Source organism: Maniola jurtina, chromosome 2 (genome assembly GCF_905333055.1).
Source record: "Maniola jurtina chromosome 2, ilManJurt1.1, whole genome shotgun sequence".
Taxonomy (NCBI): Eukaryota; Metazoa; Arthropoda; class Insecta; order Lepidoptera; family Nymphalidae; genus Maniola; species Maniola jurtina.
The window spans coordinates 17,124,934-17,149,189 of NC_060030.1; the positions used below are offsets into that span (position 1 = coordinate 17,124,934).

The 24,256-nt window shown below is 38.1% G+C and overlaps 2 protein-coding genes across 3 annotated transcripts; one reads left to right on the top strand and one right to left on the bottom strand.

Annotated features, from left to right (window-relative positions):
* Nucleotides 1-189: 189 nt before the first annotated feature.
* Nucleotides 190-23,629, bottom strand: LOC123877800 (very long-chain specific acyl-CoA dehydrogenase, mitochondrial). 2 transcript variants are annotated; one of them, XM_045924706.1, is made up of 4 exons: nt 23,221-23,629; nt 1,699-2,226; nt 1,333-1,633; nt 190-1,252 (listed from the first exon to the last, which is right to left on the bottom strand). In XM_045924706.1, the coding sequence occupies exons 1-4, from the start codon at nt 23,307-23,309 to the stop codon at nt 284-286; spliced, it is 1,887 nt and encodes a 628-aa protein (XP_045780662.1). In that variant the 5' UTR covers nt 23,310-23,629; the 3' UTR covers nt 190-283. The 2 variants fall into 2 exon arrangements, with proteins under 2 accessions (XP_045780662.1, XP_045780670.1); XM_045924714.1 differs by having other exon boundaries at nt 23,239-23,628.
* Nucleotides 19,831-22,807, top strand: LOC123877794. Its single transcript, XM_045924690.1, has one exon. It carries the CDS (start codon nt 20,201-20,203, stop codon nt 22,397-22,399), a length of 2,199 nt encoding a protein of 732 aa, XP_045780646.1. The 5' UTR covers nt 19,831-20,200; the 3' UTR covers nt 22,400-22,807.
* Nucleotides 23,630-24,256: the final 627 nt, after the last annotated feature.

Sequence of the window (24,256 nt, forward strand, 5' to 3'; positions counted from 1 at the left end):
GACACAAATCATCAGCCTTAAAAGATTAATTTTAGACTAAATATCAAAGGCTATTAACGTGTCATACAAACCTATTATATGGTTCTGTCCTTACCGGTACCTAAACGTGGGTACGGAATCCAAAAAACGCGCCCAATAGAGAACTTCTTAGTTACATCAGGAGGTATCGGAAATCAATTAAACCAAGGGTTGTAGTGGAAAAATATATATTTATTTATTGATCAGTGAAATAGTTTAAAGCTACCTATACAATATTGCGTTTATCTACAGGGCGGGGGGCGCGTCACAGGTTGAGCGGCGAGCGCGAGATCTGGCCGGCCGCCGCCGCCACGTCGCGGCCCAGCGCCGTGAGCCGCTCGCCGTGGCGCACGGCGCGCGGGCCCAGCGCCGCCGCCAGCGCGCCCAGCCGCTCCGTGGCCTCCTCCGTCCACGCCTCCGCCATGCGCGCCTCGTGCTCGGCGGCGGGCAGGCCCAGGCGGCGCGCGCGCGACGCGCGGGACAGCACGGCCGCCGCCGTGTACGCGTCCACGGCGCCGGCCGCCAGGTGCTGCAGCAGCAGCTGCTCGTCCACCACGCCGCGCCCGTGCTTGCGCAGCGCAGCCTCCACGCACGCGCCGAACTGCAGCACCTGGCGCGCCAGCTCGCGCGCCGCGCTGCGCAGCTCGGCGCTCACCAGCGCGTCTACGTCGGCGCCGCGCGCCAGCCCCACGGCGCGCGTGGCGCGGCGCCCCGCCTCGCTGAAGATGAGGCCGAGGTGCGCCGTGGGCCGCTTGAAGGCGCGCTGCAGCTCCTGCAGCTGCGAGCCCGCGAACTGGATGCCGGTGAGCGCCACGAACAGGCGCAGGATGTCGTTGGTGCCCTCGAAGATGCGGAAGATGCGCAGGTCGCGCAGCACGCGCTCCAGCCCCGTGGCCTTCATGAAGCCCATGCCGCCCAGGATCTGGATGGCCTCGTCCACGACGCGCCACGCCGAGTCGGACGCGAACACCTTGGAGATGGCGGCCTCCAGGTGGTAGTCCTGGCAGCCCGTGTCCATGTTGCCGCTCACCATGTAGGCCAGCGACTCGGTCACGTACTGCAGCATGGCCATGCGCGCCAGCTTCTCCTGCACCGAGCCGAACTCGGCCAGGCGCTTGCCGAACTGCACGCGCGTGGCGGCGTGCTCGGCCGCCTGGCGCAGCGCCGCGCGCTGCGTGCCCGCCAGCGCCGCCGCCATGCCGAAGCGCCCGTTGTTGAGGATGTTCATGGCCACCTGCAAGTCACATACGATTGCAGCTGTGAGGATGTGATTGAGGTAGGAAAGCCTATGCATTATGAACGAGTGTGCGTCACCTTGAAGCCGTTGCCGACGCCGCCCAGCACGTTCTCGACGGGCACCTTGACGTCCTCGTAGTACACCTCGGTGGTGTTGGAGCAGCGGATGCCCATCTTGTTCTCGGGCGGGCCGGACGACACGCCGCCGAAGGCGCGCTCCACGATGAACGCCGTCACCTTGTCCACCGTCTTGCCGTCGCGCTCCACCGGCGTCTGCGCGAACACCGTCATGATCTCCGCGATGCCGCCGTTGCTGATCCAGATCTTGGAGCCGTTCAGCACCCAGTGCTTGCCGTCCGGCGCCAGCACGGCGCGCGACCTGCGGCAGAGAGCGGCGTGAGTGCTGGGGGGTGGGGGTGGTCGGAGCGAGCGACAGACACTCACTTGATGGAGCCGGCGTCCGAGCCGGACGCGGGCTCGGTGAGGCAGAAGGCGGCGTACTCGCCGCCGGTGACGCGCGGCAGGTACTTGGCGCGCTGGCGCTCGTCGCCGAACAGCAGCACGCCCTTGAAGCCGATAGACTGGTGCGCGCCCAATGTGATGCCCACGCCGAGGTCGTGCGCGCCCACCACCTCCACGAGGCGCGCGTACTGCGTGTTGCTGAGCCCCAGGCCGCCCAGCTCGCACGGCACCTGCAGGCCGAAGGCGCCCAGCTCCCACAGGCCGGCCAGCGTGCGCTCCTCGATCTGCGCCGCCGCGTCGTTGGCGGCGGGATCGTTGACCTCCTGGAAGAACTTCTCGACGGGCGGCAGCAGCTCCGTCAGCGTCTGGCGTTGCTCGTCGCCCAGCGCCTCGGGGAAGGGGAACACCTGCGCGGGCTCGAACTGCCCGCGGAACAGGTTGAGCGTGAAGGACGCGCTCTGGCGCGCGCCGCGCGGCGCCTCCTCCGCCCTCGCCGTCGCCAGGCCGCGGCTGCAACACCACAGCTGCTTTACTACTTATGAACTTGTACCACAATGAATATCATGATTCTGACGATATGGATAGTTCGCCCCAGTCGCATGAGTCATGGTTTAGATGAGCCTGCAGTGCTGCGAGAGAACTTCGAGCTGTCATTTCATGTGTCATTCAACTCCTCAATCCTAATGCTGCAGAGGATCTGATCAAAACTGGCATTTAGAAACTGTCCGTTATAAATTTGATATTGGAGGTACCTACCAAGTAAAGACTTTATGGTTGAACTCGAGGACCCAACTCCTCAACCCTGATGCTGTAAGGAATTGCATTTCTAAATTGTGGTGATCCCACTGAAGTTTTAAAGAATCATCATCTGCTTTAATATTTTTTATGGTTACAGAGATTACCTTCCATCCCGCAGATGGGCTACTACGATATCCTACAGGTTGTCTTGGAAAATCAAAAGTTTCCACAGGATTTTTAAAAACCTAAATCCACACGGGTGAAGCGGTGAGCATTATCTAGTTTATAAATAGGTATAGCTCTACCTCATACAAATGTTCATAATATACCTATTATTGAATGTAGGTACAGAAATTATTCCGGCACAAATTATGCTTGAAGATTCCTTGAATTGGCCATCAAAAACCTCTGTTCGAACATCCCAGCCATTTATTGGTTTTGCAAATGCTACTTGTAAAATTGGATTTTCAAACATGGGTTCTTCTTAAGCCAGAATTTTTAGGCCTTTTTAGGATGAGGCGAAGTACTTTCTGAGTGATTTTAACAGGACGAGGCACCAGCCCAGTCCTTTTGAACTAAATCAGTCTTTTTCGGCCGAGACTTGTATAATATTTTTCTCTCATTTGCAAGGAAACAAAAAACAAATGAATAGAAGATTTAGGCAGAAAAATTATCCATGCACACCACAATTTACAATAGGTACAGGGGGCGGAAGTCAGGAAACAGTGCACCTGCTCCAACTCAAACAAGCTCCGCATTTGATGGAGATCTACAACCACAATGAATATTTATAATGAATGAATTGTATATTACATTTATTTAGAATGAATATGTCATTATGAGAAATTTGAATAAAGATTTTTACAATTGTTTCTCTCATTTTATTTTGGTAAGTAGGTAGGTACTGCAGCAAGGGTTGTTGAAGCGCCTACAGCTTATTCTCAGCAAATGCACTTTGTTGCGAATAGTTTTATTAATGTTGACAAAGACCATAAATAATTGTTTATCCTAATGTATTTTTGTATTGTATATATTTTGAATTTAAATTAATTAACTACATAACTAATATATATTTCATGTATTAAATTCAAATCTTACTTATCTAAAATCATAAATTTGTTATCTGTTTGCAATGTCAGTTCATACAACATATTTTATTTAACAACCCTCAATTTTGTATATTTCTAGATTGTCATTTTACGTTTTTATAATTTTTTTTGTTCTCTTCTCTTTGTTAAAACCAAAACGGTCTGCGCGCCAATAAATTCATTTTTAGAAGAAATATCTTTAATTTTATCATCCACGCATCAACAATTGGCGACCGTAATGTAACAATACGAACCTGTAAACTACAAACAAAAGGAGACAACCTACAATAATCAAGATATACGCAATTGCAACTTGGCGGTTACTCGACGATCCAGCAACGCATTACAATCGTCTGGTCAGAGCAGCTCAAGCCGGGAAGGTGATCGTATTTCTGGAATTGGAGGACATCTGCGCTGAAGTCAGCACCGATCAGCATTCGCATCCGTGCCGGCCTATTCAGATAAGTGCCCTACTTTTCCTACACATAACCCCTTTTGTCTCATCAATATCTCATTCCTAGATACTCATTCCTATAAAATATCATTCAAATCCTTTCTTACTTAAAGGTGTAAGCTTGGCCCATATTAATTATCTAAAAACGTGTAGAAGTTACTGATTAGATAGTTGGCGCCACTCAAATCATAACAAATCATAACATCATATTAGAAGGCGTCATTGATTGGCTGAAGTTGTTCAACATCTGATCGATAAACGTACTGTATATAAAATTCTTATAGTTTCTAGTTGATGAATTGTAGCATAATAAAGGATAATATTTGTAATCAATATATAAGATGAAAACATCTTTATTACTTAGATGATTTGTTAAACGAGCTTGATGATTTGTATATTAGTCACTAAGTTTATTCATTGTACAATTTGGATTGGCCGATAACGATAAGATAAAAAGGGGAGTGGCTAATAAACGTGGAGAGGTTACCTGTAAGAGTGGTTTTAAAACGACGACATTCGAAAATATACTAACGTAAGAGGAACAACATTTATTTGACACAAATGTAAAAGTTAATAAATTTAAGTATGAAATAAAAGTGTAATAATTTATCATAAAGATTGTGTTTGTGATTTCGTCAGACCTTACCCAAAAGGTCAGAAGAGGGACATCAAGAAAATATAATATTTTCTTGTCACGCTCACGACTCAGAGAAACAAGTGGAAATATACAGAGGAACGAGAAAGAAGTGGAGGTCTAGTAGACCACAGACATTTTGGAGCACAAGGCCAATATTTGGGCCTCAATATATCAAAGTACCTAGTCATGGCATCAAAGGATTTCTGGATAAACGGGTAGGATCTTTCCATGATTTTATTTTTATTGATACCTATTAATGGTAATTTTTTTTTTTTTTTTTTATTTGTGTGGGTTTTCGTTTTGTTTGTTCTACATTTAGTTATCATTTTGTTAAAAAGCTTTGCTCCGAGTTGGAATGGAAATTATATAACGTTATGATACCTAGAATTACCCACATTTTTATAATTCATCTTGTATATTGGTTATACAAATGCGATCGACCTTCAAATTGTGGTTTAAATAACGTTGAGGTATTTAGAAGGCTTATTTTACAATGAAAAATGAAAAATGTTTATTTACAAAATACAGTCTTGTACAATTTTCCTGTGTCTGGTGGTACCCGCACTAGGTTATCCTGTATCGTGGGTACAATGGAATAGATAGTGAACATTGTGTTAAACAATATAAAAAGTGTGGTTTACTTAATGATGGGCGTTATTGTTACTTTTAAATAGTTTTCAGGATGTATCTACTATGTCCTGCCGGGGTTTTATTTCTCATTAAATGATTTCACAGGTGAATATCTCACGGAACGTGGTATTTCAATCTTCACACTTGTAATCGTGTGCCGAATTAGTTTGGTTAAGAGTTACGATAGGGATTTATTTTCACATAGTGGTTTTGTTTTACGGAAGGTGAATTTCTGGATTTAGGTTCAATCGTTTGCTGCATTCATTGTATAGATAGATGTTTTCCTTTTTCTAGCACACAGTGACGCGATATTATCACACAGCACTCATTGGGCATCTTGAATGTTGTTTTGTGAAATTATTATTTTTTGTAAACCGCTTTGGGATAAGGTAGAAAAAGTTACATGAAATAGCTTTTCGTTTTACGCCTGCCAGTGAAATAATCCGTCTCTACTTGTAATGGTTACTAAATGATTGGGGATATAAAATGTTAATTGATAAAAATGAAGGTGATCCGTTGTAATAAAGTAATAGTGACCCAGGGTTAATAAATTGAGCATTTTGAGAAATATAAATCCTAAAATGGGTGTAAAAGTAGGTTTATCTTATCTGGTTATTCTTTAACTAAATTTAAAATTATGGTAGGTAGGTAGTCAGATAGTTTTAAATACGGGGTGCATAAATAAGTGTTTTTTTTTACAAAAGTGAGGAGAAATGTTTTCATTTATTTATTTTTACCACTTGAAACGCGTAATGTTTGAGTTTCAAACATAACTTTGTTGACAACAGCTCACCATGAACAACCCATGGCCGGCCCACTACTGAGCAACAAGTGTCTCCTCACAGAATGAGAAGGGTTTAGGCCGTAGTCTACCACGCTAGATAACAGCTAATTTACTTTTAATACTGGCACAATAATTTGAGTACTACGAGTAGTAGGTAGGTATAGTATATGAGCAGCGGGGTTTTTTTTTACCTGTATTCACGCAATTAACTGTGTACTGCCGCATTTAAATGCAATATGATTTTGTTTTTATTGGATTAACATCGCTTGGCGGGTTAAATTCCTGGCAAATGTTCTATTAAAATTAGAGTAAGTTTTTTTTTTAATGGTAATATACCTACAGTACTGCCCTTAGGGCAGGGCGCGATAATAAGTACCTACTACCAAAATACTATTTTCTTTGTTGTACGAAAGAAATTTTAGGCAAATATCTTTGCACTACGCTCGCGTTTGTGGCATGACATTATCCCAGAAATATATTTTAAAAAAAAAATTCACGCTCGCTTGACTCGCTTCGCGATAGTTCAGTTTCGATATGCATTTAGTTAACAAAACTCTCAGGAAACCACGTTTGTTGTGCTCTCGAAATTGATCAGTCTGTTTGATAAAATCGAAATGCGGTGCCTTATAAATTTCGCTTAGGAGCGCCGTTAGTATCTCATGATAATAATATGAATATTGATCATAATTTTTTTTTTTTTTTAGGCTGATTAAGCATTGAAGGTTTTTCGGCTGGTCTGGCATTTCGCCTGATTTTATGTTTTTGCTTATTTAGCGCGTTCAGGAAAGCTTTGACAACGTTTTATAACATGAGTATATATATTTTTTTGTTTTAGTTACCCAAACAGAAAAAAAAAAGCATTAAAGATGTGGGACCGAGGGATAAATCTAGTGTGATTTTTGGTTGGATTATGAAGTTGTAGTTAGGGTATTTAAAATAGAAAGATTTCAATTGTAGGAAATGATGTAAAACATGTTGAGGATAAGTTGTGTAATAAAGTCGATAATTCACTTGTTAGATGTCACGCGATCTATTGCGAGGAGGAATCTTTTTCTTGTCTTTTTTTTTATAAATACGGTGTTCTGACGGGTTTTTATTTACGTCTCGGATTATTGAATACTTTCGGTGTTTGATTGGACGGTTAGAGGTTGCAAAAGCAATCGCCCTCTAATTAAATTGTTTATTTAGGCATTAGTTCAATTTGGATTAAATCTCGCGAAAAGCCACGGTGGCTGTCTCTCGCGCGTCTTGGAAAGACATTCCTAATGCCTGTTTTTCTGAGGGAGGGATGCATTATCAAGTGAGATGAGCTGCAATGTTTGCGGCTGATTATTTTGGAGGCACAGTGGTTTAAACTGGTTGGTTTGAAAATTTGCAATCGTGGCAAGTGGAGTAAAGTTTGACTAAACTATTTAATGAACTAAGTATATAATGGATTTGGTGAATGGTTATATTATATAACATTTTGATAAATGGATGAATTTGAAGAGTGTATGTATGTGGTTGATGCACATTTGTTTCATATTTTTACTTAAGTTATAAAGTATTACATTTGGTGAGTAGTTATTTATATTTGGTAGGGTAGGTTTGATAAACAGGTAGTTATCTTGATTAATAAATGAGTTATCATTTTATAAATGCGTACTTTAATGTTTGATGAACTGGTATACTTGATAAATGTGCATATTTTCATACTTCAAAGACAAGTTGTACCTATTAGTTTCTTCAAGCTTTTAGTTGCTGATAATTATATTAACATTCTTTAGAGCGCATGTCCTATGGACGAAATCGTTTATACATACTTTCACTGTTTGAAATGTTACAATCATAAAGATAGTTATGACTAGAGGGGGTCATAGCTTGTTGCCGCTCTTGTACATCCATGTGTCAACTAGGTATTGTTATCTCAGTATATTTCAGGGAACCTCCGTTCGGGTGAAAGCGATAGCTGTTGGATAAATGCTTGTTGGGTTATCAGAAGACCGTGTAGTCTTCGATGAGGTTACTTGTAAATATTATAGCGAAATAGTAAGTTTAAAAATAGAATGAGGCTAAACTAAAAAAATGAAGCATTGAAACAGCATAAAGTGAAATAGTAACTTACAAACTATACATACATATTTACGAATTATGTAGATAGATATAGTATTACTGGATTACGTATATCAAATAAGAATACTGTCAGCTCATGTTTTGTTTTCGGCGTGGTAATTTTACGCTTAAAACTCATAAGAGATATCATGAGGTTCGCTTTCTGTAAAAGTTATTAGCTTTAACAGTTAATTGATTTATTACATTATTTATTTATTATACACTCAACAAGTAAAAGTATTTTGTTTTGACAAAATCCAAAGAAGTACCTATTGGATTAATAAAGCAAGGTACGAAGCATTGGCTGGATTTTACAACATTTAAAGTTTCCTGTTCATTTTTATCATTGAGTTAATTTGAGGCGGAAGGATCCTCTTGAAAATTTTTTAAGATTAAGTTATTAGTAAGAAAGTATATTTTGCTTAGGTTAGTTTAAAATGTACAGCCGGTAATTAAAAAAAAAATATATATACATTTAATTTTACATAATAGGTGAAGCTGGTTGATGCACCAAAAATCGAATTATCATAGGAATTTAATTAAGCTAACATTTTTATTTATTATCAACTTCAAATATACAGTAGCAAACTGATTAGTTGGAATGCATGCAGTGATTGGAATATTTAAGTTCCGATAGAAGAATCTATATCGTGGCTTGTTCCTTTATGGACAAGAATATTTTTTTTTGACTCGTGGGACCACTTACACAAAATATCAACGTTCGGTTTGGAGGTCTTCCATGGCTATTCCTACAGTTCCATGACGTATTGAAGAGGTTAACACTTTGTCGCTCATCACATCAACCAGCACGGCATTTGGGTATGATGGATGGATGTAGATAGGTACACATTTGATGGGGGGGGTTTAGTGGTTTGTATCAATAGGAACCAGGGGTTGAATGAGGAAGGCTGAGGACAGTACGTGTGGTGCTTACTAGGGAAGGTTTATGTTCAACAGTGACCTTATGATGATGACGATGTAGATGACGATGATGATGATGATGGACGTACGAGGATGAATCTTTTACGAAACGAATAAAGGGAAATCGAACAGATGCGGGTCATTCTGTTGTGGGGTTCTGCTGCGGATTGGAAAACAATTTTTATACTCCAAAAAAGAGCTATTCGCGCCATTTATAAGATGAAGCCCAGAGATTCTCTAAGACATTTGTTTAAAGATATCGGCATTCTGACCATGCCTTCACTTTATATATTTGAGAACATTATGTACATTAGGAAACATCTACCATCGTATAAGAAGAACTCTGACTCTCATCACTATAATACACGAAATAAACATAAGTTAAGTGGACACAAATACAGGTTATCTAAAACGACTAAATCATTTATGGGCAGTTCGATACGCTTCTACAACATGATTCCAAAGGATATAACCGATCTTTCTGACAGGCAATTCAAAAGTAAAATAAAAGAAATTTTAATTAAAAAAAGTTATTATAAGATTAATGATTATATAGATGATAAAAACGCATGGAAAATGTAGCCCTGCACAAGCTATTCAACGAGCTAAGCTAAAAATTATGTACCTACTTGTGTACCCGTAATATTAGAAATTTGGTTTACTATTGTTACTATTGTTATTTTGATATTATTTAGATCCTACATATTTGGTAGACTTATTTTTTCAGTGTATTGTGACTTTCGTAAGTGCTTTTATAAGTCTGAAACGAAGAATAAATAAATACAAATACAAATACAAATTACGATTAACATATAAAATAATGTATAAGGTACCTACTTTCTTCTAATCTTTATGATCGATCAGCTTGTGATAGAGATCTTGATGTCGTAGAGAATAGAGATGTATCGAACGGAATATTTATTTCATTTTTTTTCCTGCTATTATGTTGATATCGCTTTTCTCTATGAAAAGGAATTAATGATAAACTAATAGGTATCATTCGGCGGCGAGTCGCGACTGTGTCGTTCCCAGGGTCGAATTTGGTAGTTCTGCTTATGTTACTCGAAACGACAAAGTACGCCATATGGTGCATATTATGGCTAAAATAAAATATATAAGTATCATGTGAAATTATAAATCAAAGATTCTTTTTGCATGTAGATATTATATGGTTAAGAGGCACAAGTGACGCAACTACTGTACCCTGGCGTTTGTTTAACATTGTCCATTAGTACTTCAGAATGTGGATTTTGCTAGAAAAAAAAAACAATAGGTAATTGTAAGAAATATGGGAAGCGTAATCTGCATTAAAAGAAAAAGTTTGAATTGGAAGCAACCAGGCATAGGATTTTCATACATCCGTAATTACGTTCCTTTCAACTCTCTATCTATCACGGTTCACGATACGCCGTTCGCGGTTCGGGCCGTGACGCACGTGCAGACGGACAGACGGACGGAGAGCAGAGGTTTAGAAAATAGGGTCTCGTAGGCACCCTTCGAGGGGTACGGAACTGGAGAAAACTAAATTATAATAATGATAATAGGTTTTCTAGGTTACCAAGTAAAATTACTTCTCTTAGGTCGGATTGTATTATGATGGATGCTTATGAAACAAAATTAAATGAACGGTCTACTCAAAGTGTTTTATGTTTGCAGGATCCAAGGATGTTGGAAATGAACAAATGAGGGAAAGGAAGACCCAAAACTAGGTATGGGTCAGGGACACAAAGTCCCAAGGAAGGAAAGGATGGAAAAGCCCCGAGGTTACGGGCTATGGACAAAAAGTCCTATAGGAGGAAGGAGGTGGACCCTAGGATAAGGGTCATTAAAAATTTGGATCTGGAGGGAAAGGACCCTAGGATAGGGGTCATTAAAAATTTGGATCTGGAGGGAAATAAGGACAATCATATATGTATCCCGGTAGAAGAGAGACGCGCCAAGGCTCGGAATCCGCGATTTTCCAATAAGAAGGGAAGAAGAAAATATGTGCGTAAAACTATTGCGTTGAAAGTGTATGAAAATGTTTTGTGATTTAAATCGAGAACTGGCGGCGATTAACTTTAAGTTTAGAGAGTTTATTTTATCAAAAGGACAAGAAGTTCACTTACACATATTCATATTAAGAATCGCTCCCGATTCTAAATATAAATATAGAAGAAAACATAATCTTTAAAGGTATGGTGACTATACAATAATATAAAAAGTCAAAACACGTTATATTCGTTAACAAACTATACCTACATCTAGCTAAGATATCTATGGTGTTTGACACTATTTGATTAAACTTTAAACTTTGTAAAAGATTTTTCCTCCAGTATGAGTTTCGGCAAGTACATTATGTAGTAGAGCTAGGTAGTTTACATACCATAATTAGTCCTAGCTTTATGTAATTGTAGCATAATAGGTATGTTCGTTTTGTGTACCATATTTATGAGATTTAGCTTTAAAGTGATGCGTGTATGTACGGACTTTAATAGTATTTTCCTAACAAATAGACATATTTTGAATTTGTATAATTGACTTATATAATATAGTTCATCAGTTTTCTTATATAATTCTTTAGTGGAAAGGAGAGTCTAGTTGGAACAGAACTTTTAACAATTTATTTTGAGATATGTACTTGAAACCCTTTAAAGTAGTTTTTAGTAATTAGTTTTACATGCTCATCCCCAAATCTCTATTGAGTGTTCCTGTAAAATATTGGCTTGTGAGTTATAATTGATACTTCGGACTTTATGCATGTACCTACCTTCTTTGATTAAATGGAGGCCTCCTTTAGTTGCTACTGGTCTCGCAATTTTTGATATCTTTATGATTTTTGAAAAATTATTTATAAATTTAGAGTGTCTGCATCTTTTTATTTTAATATTAGCGGAAGAGAACAGAAAAATGAATTTTAGATTAAAGGCTAAATTTGAGTGCTACTGTAGACTGGCAGGTAAAGTTGCGAGGGTAAATAGTTTGGAATTGAATTGAGTTTATCTGCTATTTTCTAATTATATCGGATGGAAAGGGTTGCTGCGAGTGCTCTAAAATTAAGTTGCAATCATAATCAATACCAATGTATCAATAAAACTGTATATTCCTTCTAGTTAAGGTTAGCAAGAATATTAATTTAATTAATTACTATCTTAATTTTTTTTTGTTTTGTTGAACTAAGTCTTTGTCATTTTGGTTGTGAAGTTTACATGTTACTTAAGTTTTAATTTTTTTTTTTTAAAAGCGATGAGACTCGCTTAAAACAGGATGGCCGAGCTGTAAGCTTGGCCCATATTAATTATCTAAAAACGTGTAGAAGTTACTGATTAGATAGTTGGCGCCACTCAAATCATAACAAATCATAACATCATATTAGAAGGCGTCATTGATTGGCTGAAGTTGTTCAACATCTGATCGATAAACGTACTGTATATAAAATTCTTATAGTTTCTAGTTGATGAATTGTAGCATAATAAAGGATAATATTTGTAATCAATATATAAGATGAAAACATCTTTATTACTTAGATGATTTGTTAAACGAGCTTGATGATTTGTATATTAGTCACTAAGTTTATTCATTGTACAATTTGGATTGGCCGATAACGATAAGATAAAAAGGGGAGTGGCTAATAAACGTGGAGAGGTTACCTGTAAGAGTGGTTTTAAAACGACGACATTCGAAAATATACTAACGTAAGAGGAACAACATTTATTTGACACAAATGTAAAAGTTAATAAATTTAAGTATGAAATAAAAGTGTAATAATTTATCATAAAGATTGTGTTTGTGATTTCGTCAGACCTTACCCAAAAAAGGCTACTATTAAAATACAGTGCGATTAGAGTGAAATAATAACTAAATTAGTAAAATAAAACAGTTTTAAATCAAAGTACCTACGTCATCATCGTAACTATTGCATCATATTTTATTGTCGTTATTTTTTTTTCGCGCCGGAGGCTCTTTATAGATATTTAGTGTTCTAAATAATTAGATATTATAAAATTAAACTCGCTATACATATTTATCGTTACCTAACTAGTAAAAATATTCAATAATTTGTTTGTTAGTTTATCATTGCAGTTTTAACTATCCAAGATTAATACCTATCAAAACTCCTTTGCTTATTGTACTGAAATAAATTCAAATTCAAATTCAAATTCAAAATGTTTTTATTCAATTAGACTTTTACAAGTTCTTTCGAATCGTCAAAAGCATCTACCACTGGTTCGGAATGCCTTTCCTACCGAGAAGAACCAGCAAGAAACTCGGCGGTTGCTCTTTTCAAAGATTTGATATACAATATTATGCCATGTATAAAAGCAATTGAAGTCCTGCGCATTGCTGGAGCGAATCGAAGTTTAAATCCACGCTTTTTTATCATTTACATAATCTTCGATAGTATAATATGCTTTTCTCAAGAGCATATTTTTAATAGATTTTTTGAACCTGTGTAAAGGCAAGTCCAAAATTGACTGAGGAATTTTGTTATAGAAGATTATACCCATTCCCACAAATGACTTTTGGACCTTCCTGAGACGGAGCGTAGGAGTCGCAAGCCTGTTACGGTGTCTAGTCAGCCTGTTGTGTAGATCGCCAACCTTCTTGTAACTAAGAATATTTTGTCTTACAAAAATTATGTTGTTGTAAATATATTGAGAGGCTACGGTAAGGATACCTATTTCCTTAAATTTTTCTCGAAGTGAATCGCGTGGTTTTAAGTTATAAATTGCGCGTATTGCCCTTTTTTGTAATACAAAAATTCTCCCAATATCTGCCGCTCTACCCCATATTAAGATTCCATAAGACATAATACTATGAAAATAAGCAAAATATACTATCTTTGCGGTCTCCACGTCAGTTAATTGTCGAATCTTTCTAACCGCGTAAGCAGCAGAGCTTAGTTTGCCAGCAAGAGTTGATATATGGGTGCCCCATTGCAGCTTCGCATCTAAGGTTATCCCCAAAAATGTAGTAGTCTCTTCTATTTTCAAAATATCATTATTTATCCTTAGATTAATGTTACTTGTGTTCTTGGTATTGGGCAGTGCGAATTCAATACACTTAGTTTTTTTTGCATTTAAAAGTAGATTATTTACAGTAAACCAGTGAGTTACCTGAGATATGGCACCATTTATATCGTCAAAATTGTCCTTATTTCTATCGACTTTAAAAATCAAAGACGTATCGTCAGCAAATAGTACGATATCGCAAATATTTTGGACTACATATGGTAAATCGTTTATGTATACTAAGAACATGAAAGGACCTAGAATAGAGCCTTGAGGAACACCCATTAGTGAGGCTGATCCGGATGACTTCACATCATTCACACATACTGTTTGAATACGATCACTAAGATAGGACGCAATGAGACCAAGCGCAGTGTCTTTGATTCCATAGTGGCTCAATTTAACTAAAAGAGTCTCGTGCTCAACGCAATCAAATGCCTTGGATAAATCACAGAAAATACCAATGGCATTCTGTGACCCCTCCCACGCATTGAATATATGCTTTAACAGCATTGCGGCCGCGTCGGTTGTTGATCGACCTTTAGTGAAGCCATACTGTTCAGAATGGAGTAGCTTATTAAAATTGAAATGCTGAAGCAGTTGGTTGAGCATGATTTTCTCAAATATCTTGCTCAGTGTTGGCAAAATTGAAATTGGCCTGTAATTGTTTGGGTCACTTTTGCTACCCGATTTAAAAAGAGGTATCAATTTACTACATTTCATGAGATCTGGAAAAGCGCCTGTATCCACAGACTCATTAAAAATTAAGGCTAGATATGGCGCAATAATATCAATAATATTGTTAATTATTTTTACTGATATTCCCCACAGATCTCCGGTTTTTTTGCTTTGTAAAGATTTGAACACTTTAACAATGTCATATGGAGTAACGTATTCAAACCTAAACAACACACCGCATTCAGTGACATTGGCCCTGAGAAGATCATAGGCTTCTGTTGGTGAAGAGCTAAGGGAACTAGTAGTGATGACTGGAATGTTCTGGAAAAAATTCTCAAATGTATTTGCAATTTCAATACTGGAGTCAATAATACGGTTATTAATTTTTAGCTCCAATTTATTGTTATGCACTTTTTGTTTCCCAGTTTCATCCGTGATGATATCCCAAGCTGCTTTAATTTTATTATCAGAATTAATAATTTTTTGCTTTATGCAGAGTGACTTTGCTTGTATGCAAACCTTTTTGAATAATTTTGAATAATTTTTTACATATTCAACAAATGTGGGAGTGTAGTTATATTGTTTTTCTGCATACAAGTCGAACAACTTATTTCTACTTTTATAGATGCCAACAGTAGCCCAGTCACTAAATTTAAGATTTTTAAACAGTTTTTTTTCTACAATTTTAAAGGTAGAATTAAATTGAAAGTTTATGAGATCAAAAAAAGCATTATAGTGTTCATCCGGACCACCCTGAGTAAAGTCAAGTTTAGGTAAAGCAGTTAAAACCTTTAGTTTGAACTGCTCTACCTTTTTAGTGGTTACTGGCCTATACTTTATTAACTTTGTTATGTCTTGATTATCACTGGGAACAGATATCATTTGTCCACAGTGATCGGATCTTAGATTCGTCATGATCGATTTTGCGACAATCTTACAGTCACAGAAAATGTTATCTACACAAGTGGCTGAATTTGCAGTTATCCGTGTTGGTTCATTGAAAATTTTCTGTAAATTAAAGCTTTTAAATAAATTGAGTAATCTGTCAGTAAAAGAAGTGTGAAGCAAAATATCAATATTGAAGTCTCCACAAACTAATATCTTTTTTGATGACCTACATATCCGCCTCAAGGCCTCTTCCATAACGTCCTCAAACAGAACAAAGTCACCTGAGGGGGGTCGGTACACGCAGACGACAATATAGCGCTCCAGCTCAACACAGGACAGCTCAATAGTGCGTTCCAATGAAAGATTAACAATGTCTTTCCGTTCTTTATAATTGATATTGTTGCGGGTTAATATTAAAGACCCTCCGCGTATAGCTTTCTTTCTAGAGAACGCACTTGACAATTGATAATGTTTTAAATTTACTATTAATTGATAACTATTGAGCCAATGCTCAGTGAGGCATAAGATGTCAATATCAAATTTTTTAATAAATAGTTCTATCTCATGTTCTTTGCCAGATAAGCCCTGAATATTTTGGTGTACAAGATTGATTTTACATAGCTTATCTGTTGTCGCACTACTTAGTTTAAAATCTTATTACTGTTTACAGTAGTGTCCATGCAACTATTTGTATCCAAACTATTATAATAGTTTGTATCCAACGTAAAAAAACTGGAATTAGTAGTATTACTAATTAGGTCTATATTATTAGTACAACATGTACCGTTTTCAAAAGAACTCAAGCTAAAAATAGCTGTGTCTTGTATATTACAAGCTACCAAGGTAGCTATTTGTTTCTTATAACTAAGGGGCAAGTACATTGTATCCTTTGTCAGTGAAAATTTTTTTATAAAATTATTCGTGTCTATTATGTGAATATAATCCCTATGGCCAAAACTTAAATTATTAATAAGCATGTTGAGTTTATAGACATACCTATTTTGTGCTGGGGTTAAAGTGCAAGAGTAAGGAAAAGTGCACAATATGAATTTACAACCCGTATTTTCTTGTAGGTCCAATAGGTATGCAAAACTTCTTAAAATTTGTTTTTTTGTTATTTGCATGCTGTCACCTATCAACAAGACAACTGTACTATATTTATCTAAACAGCAGCCTTTTAAATTTTCAATTATATATTCATATGGTGCCCCTGGGTTACATATGTTGATCACTGTTTGATGTAATTTATTACTTATTAAATGACCAAAGTCTTTTCCCAATCCATCTGAAACAACAAATGTTTTCCGCTGAGGGCAATGTAACGAGGAACCATTGTTTTCACAGCCTTTTTGTTGTCCTATACACTGACTGTCCACTGGCATTTCGTCCGGAACCTTATTTGAGCACTCAATAATAAGTACTCAAGGTCAGTGTGCCGACGATTTCAGCTTGGCGGGGTACCTATACCTACTCACGACGCGACGTGGCGTGGCGGGCGCGAGCTACACAGCGCGTTCCACGGAGCTGAGCTGCGCTTGCCGGTTCACAGGTGACACCAAGGGGACTATACAAGGAGCGTGAGAATTTTATTATTTTAGTTATTAGTTTTGGAATCATTCGAGTAACAAATATTATACAAAATGACTAACGTTAACGACAACAAAGGCGATTTAAAGAGCCTATTAACAAAAAGAACGTCAATTAAGGGTCGTATCACAAAATTTAAAAATTATGTCGATAATATTTCTAAAAAAGAAGTTTTAACGGCAATTCAAATATCCGAATTAACTATTAAATTAGAGAAATTTCGTTTACTTTCGGTTCAATACGAGCAGTTGCAAGATTCAATCGATGTTTTAAATTCAGAAAATATAGCTTTTGAAATCAACGAACGAGATGCCATTGAGCAGGACTGTGCGACATGTATGGCTATAGCTCAAACTATTATTAACGAATCGAATAGTCATAAAGACAGTCACGATCATAGCAACTCGTCCTTGTCTCAGTGCCATCGCGAACACTATGAAGCTGAGTTTAAGTTACCGCAATTGCAAATTAATAAATTCGATGGTGCCTATTTTCGGTGGCTTGAATTCCGCGACACATTTTTATCGCTTATACACAACAACGAGCGCATCAAGCCTATTCATAAATTTCATTATTTGGTATCGTACTTAGAAGGTGACGCCGCTCGTGTCATCGCAAATCTTGAGGTTTCTGCTTCTAACTATAATGACGCGTGGCGCTTATTGTGCGATAGGTACGATAACAAGCGACAACTTATCAATCATCATTTAAATGCTCTTTTTAAAATCGAAACTATGACACGCGAGACTGATCGTTCATTGCGCTTTGTGGTGGACACAGTTACTAAGAACTTACGTGCATTGTCCAGTTTGGGTCAAGCTACTGAACATTGGGACCTAATGATAATTCATATGATTTGCTCAAAATTAGATCCACGTACACTTACTAAGTGGGAAGAGATGCGTAATTCTTTGGATGATATACCCACACTTACACAATTTAATAAATTTTTAACAGATCGCGCAGACATTTTAGAGACACTTAATCGCAATAGATTGGAGAGGTCTAAGACATCATTCACCTCTTCACGCCCTGCTACAGGTCAGAATTCTATCACTAGCAATCAAACAAAATCTTTTACTTCACTAACTCCAAATAACAATACTAAAAGTTGCGTTATATGCAAAGGTGACCATAGAATATATGATTGCGCTAATTTCAAGGCTAAGAGTATAGAAGAAAGAAAAGCTGACGTACAGCGACTAAAGCTATGCATAAATTGCCTCAGGTTAGGCCACAATCAGCGTAACTGCAGGCTTGGTCCTTGTCGTAAGTGTAAGAAGTTTCATAATAGTTTTTTGTGTGATCAAATAGCACCGTCTAATTTCAATAGCAATGATTCTACAAACACTACTGAAACAATAGTCAATTTTTCTAGACAACCAGTAAATCAAGTCATATTGTCTACAGCCATAGTCGAAGTTACCAATCCTAAAATAAACAAATCACTAAAGGTCCGTGCTTTACTAGATTGCGGAAGTCAATCATCTTTTTTAACCAATCGTTTGAAAGACATTCTAGGTCTCGAGTCACAGCCTATTAATAAAATTAACGTTGTAGGTATTGGCAACAACTCTTCAAATTTCATCACTGAGAGTTGCATTGCACATATTAGTTCAATACACCAAGATTATAACGTTGCTTTGACTTGCTATATACTCAAAGAGTTGACGGGTTCGATTCCTGCTGCTCCTATGAATTTACAAGGTTTTAAAATTCCAAATAATTTGAAACTTGCAGATCCTAATTTTGACATTCCTTCGTCCATCGATGTCCTCATCGGTGCAGACCTCTTCTGGGATGTCCTAGGTAATGATACACTTACCTTAGGTCCAAGTTTTCCAAAATTAAGAAACACAAAATTTGGCTGGATAATTGCCGGTCCAATTTATACAAATGTCAATATGTCCAACAAAATTCAATGTAATAAGTCAATACTAAAACAAAATGAAGAAACAGAAAGTCTACATGAACTATTACCGAAATTCTGGAACATTGAAGAGATTCCAAACAAAACATGCCTTACTAATACAGAAAAGGCCTGTGAAGAACATTTTGTATCCAATACCACTCGATTGTCAAGTGGAAGGTTTTGTGTTCAACTTCCACTCATTGATACACCAGATTGTTTAGGTGATTCCTATGCCATGGCTAAGCAGCGATTTCTAAATTTAGAAAAGCGTTTTAGGAGAAATCCGCACATCAAAGAACAATACGTCGAATTTATTCGCGAATATGCTGCGCTTGGTCATTTAGAAGTTCTTCCTATAACTAAGCCACCTGAACTATCCTATTTTTTGTGTCATCATGCTGTATTCAAGGAGACAAGCGAGTCGACGAAAATTAGAGTCGTCTATGACGGATCTGCCCCTACCCCTTCAGGCTACGCGCTCAATGACATTCTGATGGTGGGGCCAAATATCCAGGACTCATTCTTTGCTATTCTAATTCGAGCCAGACAATATAAATTTTTACTAACAGCTGACATCGAAAAAATGTATCGGCAAATTGCATTACATGATGATAATCAAAAGCTCCAATTAATTTTATGGCGAGAGCATGAATCGGAACCAATTAAAATATTGCGTCTAAAAACCGTAACGTACGGTCTAGCAAGTTCAAGACAAATCAATCGAAACAATAATTAAAAATGATTTCTATGTCGATGATCTCATTACCGGAGCTAACACCGAGGACGAACTGATATATATTCAAAATTCGGTATCTAATACTCTTAAGTCTGGATGCTTCAACCTTCGGAAATATCGATCCAATTCTAAATCAATTTTGAATGCCATAAATCCAGAAGAAAAATTAAGCATTAGTTCCTCCACTTCCACTTTAGGACTTGGGTGGACTCCGGGGAATGACAAACTTCAGATATCATTTCAGATCCCTGACAAATCATCAAAGGTAACCAAACGTTTAATCTTGTCATTTACATTCAAAATTTTTGATCCATTGGGTTTGATAAGTCCATGTGTCATTTTACCTAAAATGCTCTTGCAGTCTTTGTGGCTTCAAAAAATTGATTGGGATGCTCCCGTACCCAGAGACATACAACATGCTTGGGATGAATTTTCCAATACATTGCCAAGTCTTGCAAATTTCGAAGTTCCCCGAAACGTACTTTGTGACAATCCTACAACAATAGAACTTCATTCATTCAGCGATGCTTCACAAAGTGCTTACGGGGCTTGCATTTACATACGATCCATCAACAATGAAGGTATCAGCGTAAAATTATTATGCTCTAAATCTAAAGTATCTCCAATGAAACCAACTACAATACCTCGTTTAGAGCTCTGTGGAGCTCTCCTGGCGGCTAAATTATCCAAAACCGTCGTCGAATCTCTTCGATGCTCGGTTTCGCGTCAGGTGCACTGGTGTGACTCCACAGTGGTTCTTGGATGGCTTAATACTAACTGTCGAAAATTGAAAACATTCGTGGCGAATAGGGTCGTGGAGATATCCGAAACAACAGATATATCTTCATGGCGCTACGTGCCCACTGCACTTAATCCTGCAGACTATATTTCTAGGGGTATTACTCCTATGGATATAGTATCTAGGCAGATGTGGTGGCATGGTCCCGAGTTCTTGCAACAACCAGAATCAGAATGGCCTGTTCTTCCATCACAACGCGTTGAGAAGAACCTACCAGAAACTAAAAGCCTTTCAGCTGCGGTAGTAGACATTCCAGATTCTATTATAGAATTTGAACGTTACTCAAAATTATCAAAATTACAAAGAACGTTTGCATACATCAAACGGTTTATTCATAATCTACGACACAAAACCAACAAACTCACAGGCAGTTTATCCTTAGAAGAATTAAATGATGCATTTTCAAATCTTTGTGCCATAGCGCAAGAACAATCTTTTCCAAAAGAATTTAAATTATTAGCAAGTGGAAAGCCAATTAGAAATAATTCTAATATAATATCATTGACACCTTTCTTTGATAAGGATGCTAAACTAATACGAGTTGGTGGCAGAATTGACAATTCTAACTATGATTTCAACAAAAAACATCCTATTTTGCTACACTCAAGTCATCATCTTACTAAATTAATTTTCGAACAATACCACCTTCGTCATATGCATGCTGGACCACAGCTATTGCTTGCATCAATCCGTGAATCATTATGGCCAGTTAACGGCAGACGCCTTGCTAGAAACACATTTCACAACTGCGTCACATGCAAGCGCCATCAAGGGAAGGCAATCTATCCCATAATGGGTAACTTACCCATCCAAAGAATTACACCTGACTTTCCATTCAAAACTGTGGGAATAGACTTTGCTGGTCCATTCTATATCTCTAATAAGAAGGGTCGTGGGTCCAGAGTCATCAAGGCATATTTGTGTTTATTTGTATGTCTAAGATTCAAATGTTTACATTTAGAAGCTGTCAGTGACCTAACCAAAGAAGGTTTTTTACAAGCGCTACGCCGATTTTCGTCTAGACGTGGAAAACCTGCGGAAATTTTTTGCGATAACGCGGGAAATTTTGTCGCGGCAGCTAAGGAAATAGGCAACTTTTTAAAGGCCAATAAACAAACTATCATTGACTCTGCAACTGAAGAACAAATTAAATTCGTATTCTCACCCACGTATAGTCCCCACTTTGGTGGCATTTTTGAGGCTGGCGTCAAATCCGCTAAATACCACATCCGTCGCGTCATGGGTAACACCCATCTAAATTTCGAAGAATTAGGAACTTTATTCACTCAAGTCGAAGCTATTTTAAATAGTAGACCTTTATGCCCCCTGACATCCAATCCTACCGACTACCTCTCCTTAACTCCGGGGCACTTTCTGATAGGGCGGCCACTTACTTCGTTGCCATCACCTCCGCTACAAGATTACAATCCAAATCGCCTTCGACGCTATGAAAGACTCGAACAAATTCGCCAGCACTTTTGGCAGCGATGGCAAAAAGAATACATCGCAGAACTTCAGCAGCGATCAAAATGGAGAACGAAGTCAGCAAAACTAAAAGAAGGAGATCTAGTACTTCTAATAGAGGACAACTTACCTCCACTATGCTGGAAGCTAGGAAGAGTTTCCCGATTATTTCCTGGATCAGATGGAGTATCACGCGTCGCGGAAGTAACTACATCCAAGGGCACCTTCAGAAGACCATACGTAAAACTTTGTCCACTACTTACCTGTGATGATCCAGAAAGTTGAAAGCTGCACTTTCCACGGAGGGGAGGATGTTGAAGCGCCTACAGCTTATTCTCAGCAAATGCACTTTGTTGCGAATAGTTTTATTAATGTTGACAAAGACCATAAATAATTGTTTATCCTAATGTATTTTTGTATTGTATATATTTTGAATTTAAATTAATTAACTACATAACTAATATATATTTCATGTATTAAATTCAAATCTTACTTATCTAAAATCATAAATTTGTTATCTGTTTGCAATGTCAGTTCATACAACATATTTTATTTAACAACCCTCAATTTTGTATATTTCTAGATTGTCATTTTACGTTTTTATAATTTTTTTTGTTCTCTTCTCTTTGTTAAAACCAAAACGGTCTGCGCGCCAATAAATTCATTTTTAGAAGAAATATCTTTAATTTTATCATCCACGCATCAACAAGGGTAACTTGTATGTTTCAATGAGTATTACAGGTCTATTATTTCAATTTGGTAATCATACTTTCACTTTGACTTTCACTAAAGAATTTATTACACAACATAATGTAACAACTTTTTGTGTAACAAGAATGAAGAATATTTTAATTCATTGAACATTAAGTAGTAAGATGTTAACAAATCCTAATAATTCAATGTCATGCAAGTTTAACATTCTAACTAGTTTTGCTCAAACAGTAAACACTAGGTAGGTATCAGTACCTATTCAGTGAGTAGGAATATTTGTGGGGTTCTATTTTTAAATCAACATGGTTATTGGTGATATTGAATTGCCCTAGTCGTATTCGGCGGCGGTGCAAAGTCCAAGGCTCGGGAACTTTGCCCGCGCCGCCGGCACCGACCTGCGCAGCGCCACCAACCTGCGCAGCGCCACCAGCCTGGCCGCGCCCACGCAGCGCCCGGCCGCGGACACCAGCTGCTTCGTCTTCATCTTCCCCGCTTACCACTCACCGATTTACTATAAACTTTTACTATTTTACAATTAGGTACTTAGCATATTTTTTATAGAAATGTGAGATTCGAGAGACGGAACGTCTTAATTAAATGTTAGTTTTTGAAAACTTGTAGCTCTGGCAAAAACATCACGTAAAAGTAAACGTATAATAAAAATTAATTCGTATGAATTATGTAATTAATTCGAATGAACAACATTTATTAACAACAAAGTACTCTGTGTATGGTGTATATATCACTGTATCACAGACGCAGATCAAAGAGTATGTAATTGTAATCACCAGTACTACGTGGAGTGAGCGAGCATCGTCCAATCAGAGGCAGAGACATGCTACCTAAACAAGATTGTGCACTGAGACACCAAAAACGAGCCTATTGAGATAGCGCTAAATTGGAGTGTGTCCCTTTCTATTAGGGTGACAACACGATTTGATAATGTAAGACATTTGACGGATTATATGAGAATAGGAGAGAATGAATCATCATGATAACCCATCGCCGCTCACTACTGAGCACGGGTCTCTTCTCAGAATGATAAAGGTTTAGGCCATAGTCTGCCGCGCTGTAGTTATAAAAGTAGAGAAATTCAATTTTTTTTGTTCTGCGAAAAAGTACCAGTCATATTAAGTATGGGTACCTATAATATAGGTAAGTAAAATTATTTTGTATAATCTGGTGCATGTGTTTAGGTCCTAAACAGTTTTAGGAAGTTCGTAAGCAAGGCATTCTTTTGGGAAAATTGATGGTACAGCGTTTCTTTTTAAAAAAAATTCAGTGCACACGAAGCCGTAGCAAAATCTTCCGCTTTAAAATGTATTCCGCAAACTGCCTAATATTTGGTGATATTTCCTGGAACGACAGCGATCCATTTTTGCCTTAAGTCTTCATTTTTGAGAAATCTATCGATAAACAGAAAAAAACACT